This window comes from Macadamia integrifolia, chromosome 11 (assembly GCF_013358625.1).
Source record: "Macadamia integrifolia cultivar HAES 741 chromosome 11, SCU_Mint_v3, whole genome shotgun sequence".
Taxonomy (NCBI): Eukaryota; Viridiplantae; Streptophyta; class Magnoliopsida; order Proteales; family Proteaceae; genus Macadamia; species Macadamia integrifolia.
The window spans coordinates 17,043,115-17,052,843 of NC_056567.1; the positions used below are offsets into that span (position 1 = coordinate 17,043,115).

A 9,729-nucleotide genomic window follows, 5' to 3' on the forward strand; every position below is an offset into this window, starting at 1 on the left:
AGGAAGCTCGATAGGACTCCCTCACCGAATGGGGGAAACCAACCATGAAGAAGGAGGGAAGATTCACTTTCTCAAGTCATATTGACCATCAATAGCAGGCCACTAATGGATATTCTCCTGCATCAAGGAAGTCCTATGCCAAGAGTGTGTAGTACACCGAGCACTTTACAAAAAGGCTAAAATCGACCATGAGATCACCTTTAGCAATGAAGACTTAAGAGGAGTAGATTTCCCCATGATGATGTGTGGTGATCACATAAGAGTTGATGCCTTCTCATGCACCTCAAACAAATGATGTCGGGTGGTGATCAATGTGGGTTATAGGCCAAAAGCATGGCACACAACGGCAGTAATAAATGCCTATTGATGGGACCTAGAGTGAGGATCCAAGGCTCTCCGTACTCTGGAAAGTTGACTCGACCTGCCAAAGTGGGGGGCTTATAATTATCCTAAGAGTTTATAGAGCTCAGAACTGCTTCTTAATGTACCAACCATGACTTAGTAGGACCTAGCCTCCTCTCATCCTGAGACCGAGCCTCCTATTCAACCATTCTAACACTGAGGCACCTACTCGGCCACCTTAGGGGCGAGGCACCTGCCCAGTCATTCTAAGGTCGAGACACCTGTTCGGCCACCCCGAGGTCGAGGCACCTGCTCGGCCACCCTGGGGCCGAGCCTCCTGCTCAATCCTCTTAGGGATGAGCCTTTGGCTCGGCCATCTTGGGCAGAGCCTCCTGCCAGGACATCATGGGCTGGGCCTCTTTCCTATCGATATTGGGCCGAGCCTCTACCTGCACAGGTCACCCTAGACATTTGAGGCTCGACTCTGGATATTCGTACTGCTAGTCAACAATTCTAACTAGCTCAGAGAATCTCCAACAGATCTTATCCTACGACTGAGCAAGGAAGTTTCTCAATTATGGACTCTCCAAATAAGGAGTCCAGGGCCAGCATAGCAACAAAGGGTCAATGATGGATCTCTTAACAAGATCCTGCACACTCAACAGAGGCGGGTATTCCTAGAATCTTCCCCGTAGGAAAGGTGTCAATTTCTATTTAGAAGACTTACCAAATGCAGTCTCTCCATAAATTGCCACCATTCACTCCTATAAGTAACAAGGTAAACCTCAGGAAATGGGATCGATTCTTAACTAAAATTTTTACCTATTGCAAGTTTTCTGACTTTGGCATCAGAGAATCTCCCGCTGGCTCAGCTCTGCACTCTCTGGTTTCTGTTTCCCTAAGCATGTATATCTGGGAACTTCATCTCTCACCTACAGATCCTAAGAGTCAGATTTTATCTCATCAATCAGAATCTTAGTAACGTCAATTACTGTTTTCAATTTTCAATGGTTTACTTCCATCTGCTTGGTCTACCTAAATTAGTCAAGGTGGATTTTCCCTTTAATGATCCAGAAAGATGAGAAGGATCATAGGAGATTGAGTTGAAAACACCCCATAAGATCCATACAAAAGATGAATTTGAAGACGGTGCATGCAGTGTGGGAAGGTAATCACAAACAAGTAGACCTAAGGTAGGGACCAGATCTTGAGGAGTCAAGCCTTAGCTTAAACCTCACCAACTCAGCCTCCACGCAGCACTACCATATTCCACACGCAATTGGAGTAGATCCCCTCTAGTCCATCTATTAAAGCTCCAAAAGATAGACTCAGGCAATTAACTTGATCTCCACGCCTCCCTCTAATTAATTCTCTCTCTCTCTCTCTCTCTCTCTCTCTCTCTCTCTTACACACACACACATACTAGTTACAATAAGTACAACACACGCGTTGTCCTCTTCCTCTGCCTTCGTCTATAAATAAAATTCTCTCACCCCACCAAGCTCTTCATAACTTCACCTCATAAGATTCTTTTCATCCCGCTCGTCTTCAAGTCTCCGCAGCAACAGAAGACCAAAAAATATATATTGTCCTCTCTTCTGTCTCATATGGCCCGATTTGCCCCTTTATTGCTTCTCTTCCTCGTTGGACTGATGTCCTTTGCACCCTACTCAGAAGCAAGAAAGCTCATGAGCGTGGTGGAGGATAAACAGAGGAAGGTGCCTTCATTGCTCGACAATCTGTACCAGATAATTGCCCTTCCCAAGGGCGGTGTACCACCTTCAGCACCTAGCAAGGAAGGTCACTCGATGGTCATTGACGAGAAGCTCTTCCACATGCATCACGCTGGTGGTGGCGGTGATCGGATCTTAAGGTCTGTCCCTAGTCCGGGAGTCGGTCATTAGACTCGATCCTTTTCCCCTATTCTTGGAATTCTTTGTTTTCTTTAATTCTTTTTGGTGGGTTTAGATTAGATGATAGGCTACTGTATAAGTAGAAATGTACAGATACTAACATGTCTCTTCAGTCATTTGTTTCTTTTTCCTTATTCGATCCTTAGCTCTTCTTTGTTCCTTCTCCCCAGGATCAGTTTTGCTATATTTGCCATAGCTAATCGTCTTTTATGACATTATGAAGTATGAGGTGCAGAAATAGTATCGTTCAAATGTAAGCTTTTTGACAACTGTCACTGAACGAGCATAAGCCATTATAAAGGAGTCACTTCTCTATCATCTCTCTCGTTTAATTGTTACAGGTCCCGGCATCTGCATTACTCTGCAGGAACTTTTAAGCTAAAGTTCTTTGATATGTAGCATACCTCCTTCTCAATAATATATGGAAAATATTAAAATGGGACCTCTGGCAGCACATCTATGTTAAGGGCCCACAAGGCCAACTGGTTGGAAGACGATTGGTCATTGATGATACATATTAGAAAACGAGAAGTAGAAACCTGGACGATGCCTTCAAATCTTTGGTTTGCCCCAAGCCATGACATCTCAGTATTATTTTCTTTTATTTCTTGATAAATGGAGGGGAAAAAAAAAAGCCTCAACAGCTACCCAAAGGCGTAGGCTTCAATAAAGAATAAGAGGGTACAAAACAACCAACAAAAGGATACAACAAAAGCCATAAGAGGGTATGGTTCATTCAGAAAGGGCCACAAAGCTTCTTCCATATGGTCAGGCATTTGGAGAATGTGGAACTTTGTGACCTCTAAAGGAAGATTGATTGTTGCTAATGGATGCACAATCAACTTCTGAAAAGACAAATGGATAGGCCATAATATAATAGAAGAATTAGCTGCTTTGGATGAGAATCTCTTCTCTCAATTTAATGGTAATGCCTCCTGTCTAATTGGGCCTGCTTCAAAAGGTTTTTTGGTAAGGTGAAAATCCATCAAATTCCGGCCTCCCGATGTGAAGACCAGTGTATTTGGAGCCTCAACCTGACGAAAATTTCAGCACCAACTTCGCGTGGGAGGAGATTAGGAAGTGCTATCCAAAGTGGCATGGGATCTTCTAATATGGTGTAAGAAACAGCCACATCTGTCTACTTTTGGATGGCTTCTTGCCCATGGTAAGCTACCAACTGATGATGATGTGAACTATGTGTTCTGGCTATGGAGTCTGTGGAACACATAATCCTTCAGTGCCCCTTCTCAGAAGAGATATGGAGGAATATCTATGATTGCTTTAACGTTGATTGGAAGAGACATGTGACATGTGAGAGTTTCTTCTATGGTGGAAGAGAAAGTTAGCGAATGTTAGTATTAAAGGGGCTTCGGCTATGGGGATGGTCATTGTCTCTATGCACATATGAAGGGAGAGGAATACCAGTCGATATGAAGGACGACATAGCTTGCCAAGATAAGTGATCCAAATGGTCAAGGATGACATAAGGGAGAGCAAACGTAATACAAAAGGAGAGGAAAGGTTAGTATATGATGTTATGTGCTGCAGAAATTGGGGTTGAACATTGAAATTGCTGCCTATAAACCAATCTTGGAGGTATTTTGGTGCAAGCCTTATAACTACAACTGAGTCAAACTCAACTTTGATGGCAGTTCACTGGGTAATCTAGGGAGTGTAGGAGCTGAAGGTATCATTCGTGATCACATGGGCAGAGTTTTAAGCTCTTTCAAAAAATATCTAGGTGTGAAAGAGATTTTTGAAGTGAAGATTGAAGGTCTTCTGGAGGGTCTTATGTGAGTAAAAGATATGGCAATTAATTTCTTATGGATAGAATCTGATTCAGCAGCAGTGGTGACCTTGGTGCAACAAAAGAAAGATCCCATAGTTTTCTCTTCAGAGATGGATCCACCTGAGCCCCTACCTAGAGAAAATCAACTGGAAATAACCAACTTCAGGGAGGTAAATCTCATTGCTAACTACCAGGACAAGGATGCGGCAAAGTCTGGAGTCTCAGGATCAAATGTTAGTTTTCCATCCCATTGAGCAGCTGGCAATGGACTTTGCTGATAGACCTCATTATCTATTTCAATGAGGTGTCTCTTGAACCCCTACTGATGGCCATGCCGTAGGTGGGGGCTTTGGCAACACTAGGATTTCTGCTTTTTATGTACTTTAAGTTTGCTTCTTGGTTTTTTAATAAAATTATCCTTCAGCAAAAAAAAAAAAAAAAAAAACCAAGGGCGAGGAAAATTACAATAAACAAAAATGGGGGAATGATATAACTAACTAGGGGGGAGAAATAAGTGGGAGATCTAAAACCAAACCAAGATGCCTATTTCTAACAGAATCAGATAAACAGTACACTTGCAAAGGATTTTATTTCTAATCTCAAAAGAAATATCATGCCATATTTGCTCAATTGTACACAAGGAGACAGTCCATCTCCTTTTATATTTCTCCCACCAAATATTTTTAGCTCCTATAGCATTGTAGTGTGACCCCATATCACGAATAGGACCCACTAAAAACCTTTCTAAGGACCATATGTGTCAATTGCAAGGGCTACATTAGATATATTATGGTCTCACTCTCTCTCTCTCTCTCGCTCTCTCTCTCTCTCTCTCTCTCGTGCTATTTAGACACCACATTTTGTCATTCATAGAAGGGTTAAGCAATGATGAACTGGGAACTCCATGAGATGTGAAGGGATCATGTATTTACGGCCAAGATCTTTTCTCAGACCTAGGCAGTGTACTTTTACTTCCATATTGGTATTGGATGGTTAATAAAGTGAACAAAAATGTTTTCAAAAAATAATTAAGAGCTTTAACATGCTTAGAATCGACCAAGACTATCTAATAAATCATAGAACTTCTAAGTACCAGACCCCTAAAGTCAACTTGAGCCAGAGTTGTACTTAGTCATGCTGATGCCGCATGCACTTTGGGCGACGCCATTTGCATCTAGGCCAACAACGGCCAATTGCCAACAATGTCGGCCATGATGCATTTTGTGTCGGGCTCTACAATTTTGTAGGGATTTAGTCAATCTTTAGCAATATCTCATTCAAATCTCATAATTGCTGCCCAAGACACGTACCTAGACATACACTAAGGCCCTAGGACACCTAGAAGGCTCTAGAAAACACATATGACTAATGTATTAATTTTCGACAACCTATGAGAATATACACTTCCCATAAATAGACCTAAATCTCTCTCTAAGAAGGAAGGAGATCACACCTTCATTTGGAAGCTTCTGATACTTGCCTTGGTGGACCAAGAGGACTCTAAGCTATAAATATATGACCCCTCCCACATTTTGGGGATCTAACAAATATACATGTATCTCATGTACGACCTAAAAAGAGTAAAACCACCTAGATTCGTGCACTAGAATCGTAAGGAACTATTGTGAAAAGTATGTCGATGTCGGTGCATGCCTTTTGACTATCGACTCATGTTTGAGTGTCGATGAAATAACTTTTTCCGATTTACCCAATTCTCTTTTGGACTAGACTATTTCTAAAGCAAACTGGGCTGGGCCATTAAGTATGTGTTTGGAAATTTCAGATGCCCATAACTTTGGCTCTGGATATTTGAGTAAGGTGACTATGACACCCAAGAATACGGCAAGTACTAGACCCACTAGGAGATCAGTGAGGTGTCCCCACCAAGAATATGGCAAGTACCTAGGGATTTGGGAGATCAATGAGGGTGCGCAAACTTTAGTCCCACATCGCCTAAAGAGAGATTATTAGGCTAGTTAATAACCTCTAGTTTCCTTAATATGGCACAACACGTTTTAAAACCTTGAGACCCATGGGCCAAAGAGGACAACATTGTGCAAGGTTAATGGGGCTGAAGAGTTACAAATGCTATCAGAGCAGACCCCGACAGAGTGTGGGGCCACAGTGGGGGGGTCACTATGCCAAAAGGGGGGAAGTTATGACACCCAAGAATACAATCTGCCTGGGAGATCATGAGGTGTCCTCATCAAGAATACGGTAAGTACCAGGGGTTAGTCCCATATCGCTTAGGAAGAGATTACTGGGCTGATAACCTCTAGCTTCTTTAACATGACACAATGCATTTTAAAGCCTTGAGGCCCACGGGCCAAAGAGGACAATATTGTGCAAGGTTAATGGGGTTAATGGGGTCAGGGCATTACAAATTTGTAACACCCCAACCCCATTAACATTGCACAACTCGTTTTAAGGCCTTGAGGCCCATGGGCAAAGAGGATAATATTGTGCATGGTTAAACGATAAGTACTAGACCCAGAATATGGCAAGTACCAGGGGGTTTGGGAGGTCGGTGAGGATGTGTAAACTTTAGTCTCACATCGCCTAGGGAGAGATTACTAGGCTAGTTGATAACCTTGGTAAGTACCAGATGGTTTGGGAGATCGGTGAGGGTGTACAAACTTTAGTCTCACATCGCCTAAGGAGAGATTATTAGGCTAATTGATAACCTCTAGCCTCTTTAATATGACATAATGCGTTTTAAAGCCTTGAGGCCCATGGGTCAAAGAGGATAATATTGTGGAAGGTTAATGGGAAGACCCCAACAACGTGTGGGGCCACAAAAGGGACGCTGTGCTGAAAGGGGGAAAGTTGTGACACCCAAGAATACGACCTGCCAGGGATATCGGTGAGGTGTCCCCACCAAGAATACGACAAGTACTAGGGGATTTGGGAGATCCATGAGAATTTGCATAACCTCTAGTTTCCTTAACATAGCACAACGCGTTTTAAAGTCTTGAGGCCTATGAGCCAAAGAGGACAATATTGTGCAAGATTAATGGGTTAGAGCGTTACAGTGATTCAAAGCGTCTTTTCTCATATGTTGCATACTTTTGTTTGGTATGAAAATTAAAAATTGTATTGGGCAGCCTCGCTGGCCTGCAGTGTTTATCCTACTAATAAAAAATGGAATCTTCTCCCAATAAATGGAAAAATGAACTTAGATTCACAATAAATTTGGGTATAATGAAATAATCTATCATTCATAATTCTTCACAAATTTCTAGAGTAGATAACTATTTTTTTTTTTTTTAATCATGTTTTCCTTTCCAGGGGTATATGGGGTACTTCAATGGACAATTTGTAAACGAATTCAAGAGTGTGAGCAAAGCTCTTGTACTATAGATATAAAGTCGTTCAACCTCGAGGGATACTCATCATCATCAGAGCGGCTCCCCAAGTGACACAATGGGGTGTATAAAGTAAGTACAATTGACTTAATAGGAACTATTTTTTTACATAATTTAATGAAAATTCATAAGTCTAGATCAATTATGAAAAAAAAAATTAAAATTTATAATTCTATAAAAATTTCATAAAAGATGCAAATTAATTACCAAAAAAATAGTTAAAGATACAAATTCACCAGAGCTAGAATAATAAATTGCTAAAACGTAAAATGTAATTTACACAGTCCAATGCAAACAAAGCTTTCATGGCAACCCACCAAATTTCACCAAATGTTAGGATAGTGCAGCTTTGTTGAATTTGGAGTTTTGGATGGTTGGACATGCAACATAGTGAATGAAGACTCCTTACAATCCAAGATTTCGAATGTAACATCCCCTGTTCAAAGGCCCAAAAGCAGCGGCCTGATTTCCAATTGCTAGCTCCTAAAATGCATTATTCTTCTTATTGCCAATCTCAAACATCTCATTGATATAGAGAACCAAAGGTAATCTGTGTTGTTAATCGTAACCAACCTCTGGTATTCCTAATCCACTTGAGAGAATAACCCTTCACCAGCTAAGAACTCGTGAACAATGCCATCCACCTCAATCATGCTGCAACCGGGTTCCTTCCTCACTTTTTGTGCCTTCATCATCCTCCTCACCTCTAGGACATCATTCCATCTCTCAGTGGATCCATATATATTTGACAATTGAACATAACCAGCACTATCTTGGGGATTCAACTCTAAAAGCCTCATTGCAACATACTCTGCCAGCTCAACATCTTTGTGTATTCTGCAAGCACTCAACAAAGACTCCCAAACTGCAGGAGCATCCTTGAGCGGCATTGTTTTCATAAGCTCCCCAGCCTCTTCCAACAATCCAGCCCGACCAAGTAAATCAACCAAACAACCATAGTGCACAATGGATGGCTCAATTCCATGAACATGTACCATGAAATCAAAAACTGAACGACCCTCCTCCAACAAACCTGCACGACTACAAGCCGAAAGAACACCTACGAAAGTTATCTCATTAGGTGAGTATCCCTCAGCTAGCATCTCAGAGAAAACCCTTAGTGCATCCTCTCCACAGCCATGTATACTTAATCCCGAAATCATGGAATTCCAAGTACTAATATCCTTTCTCAAACTATTACTGAACACTTCTAGAGCCTTATCAACATTTCCACACTTGGAATACATGTCCACAAGAGCAGTAGCGAGGAACCCATCAATCTTAATGCCATTCTTATTGATAAAAGAGTGGATCCATTCACCTTGGTTCATAGCTCCCAAATTTGCACATGCTGATAATAAAATTACAAGTGTGTAACTATTTGGCTTCACCTTTGCATTTTGCATATCTTCAAAAAGTGCAAGTACTTCATAGAAGCAACTCTCACGTGCATATCCTGTAAGCATTGCGTTCCAAGAAACAACATCTCTCAGTGGCATTACATCAAAAAGGCTCCTTGCCACTGGAATCAATCCAAGACTCACGTACCCTGATACCATGAAATTCCATGACTCCACATTTCTCTCCGGCATCTCCTCAAACAATTCAAGTGCTTGCTTCATCAAACCCCGACCAACATGAGCACTCAATATGGCATTCCATGAAATCACATTCCTTTCAAGCATTCTATCGAGCAAACTGTGAGCAGATTCGACTAACCCAGAGCTTGCATACAAATGAATTAAGGTGTTCTGAATGAAAACATCAGAACCAAGTCCAACTTTGATGATATGGGTATGTATTTGTTGGCCTTCTTTGATCCAGTGAAGATAAGAGCAGGCCTTAAGAACAAAGGGGAAGGAAAACTTATCAGGGAAGATAGGACCATTTAGCATTTGGTGAAAGATGAGAAGGGCATGAACCGGAGTAGAGCTATTTGTGTAGGCACGAATTATGGTGTTCCAGACGTAGGAGTTTGGGTTAGAGATGCGAGTGAATACAGAGTGGGTGTATGCGAGGGTACTTGGGTCGGAGTGGTTGGAATCAGCAAAGGCAATTATGCGACTAGCGGCGAAAGTATTACGAATGAGGCCTGTTTTGATCATGTGGGCATGGGCTTGGTGAACTTCACCAAGGGTGTTTGCCATCTCTGTGAAAGAAACTACGAACGGTTGAGGTAAGCTAGCTGACATTGTGGACTTACAGGGAAGAAAGATGTGACATACAGACATTAGCTCTTGAGTTCCGGAGCGGTTCCGACAAGGTTTTGATTAAGGGTGTTTAATTGGTTTGGTTCCGGATTAAATGATTTGATTCGTCT

General features: G+C 41.7%; 1 protein-coding gene across 1 annotated transcript; it reads right to left on the reverse strand.

Moving 5' to 3' along the window:
* Window positions 1–7,588: 7,588 nt before the first annotated feature.
* LOC122094108 (pentatricopeptide repeat-containing protein At4g18840) lies at window positions 7,589–9,702 on the reverse strand. The gene has a single exon (XM_042664785.1). The coding sequence runs from the start codon at window positions 9,638–9,640 to the stop codon at window positions 7,994–7,996; it is 1,647 nt and encodes a 548-aa protein (XP_042520719.1). The 5' UTR covers window positions 9,641–9,702; the 3' UTR covers window positions 7,589–7,993.
* Window positions 9,703–9,729: the final 27 nt, after the last annotated feature.

What these genes read in the sequence shown, in the direction of transcription:
- LOC122094108 (XM_042664785.1), bottom strand. Translation starts at nt 9,640, where the DNA reads ATGTCTGTATGTCACATCTTTCTTCCCTGTAAGTCCACAATGTCAGCT.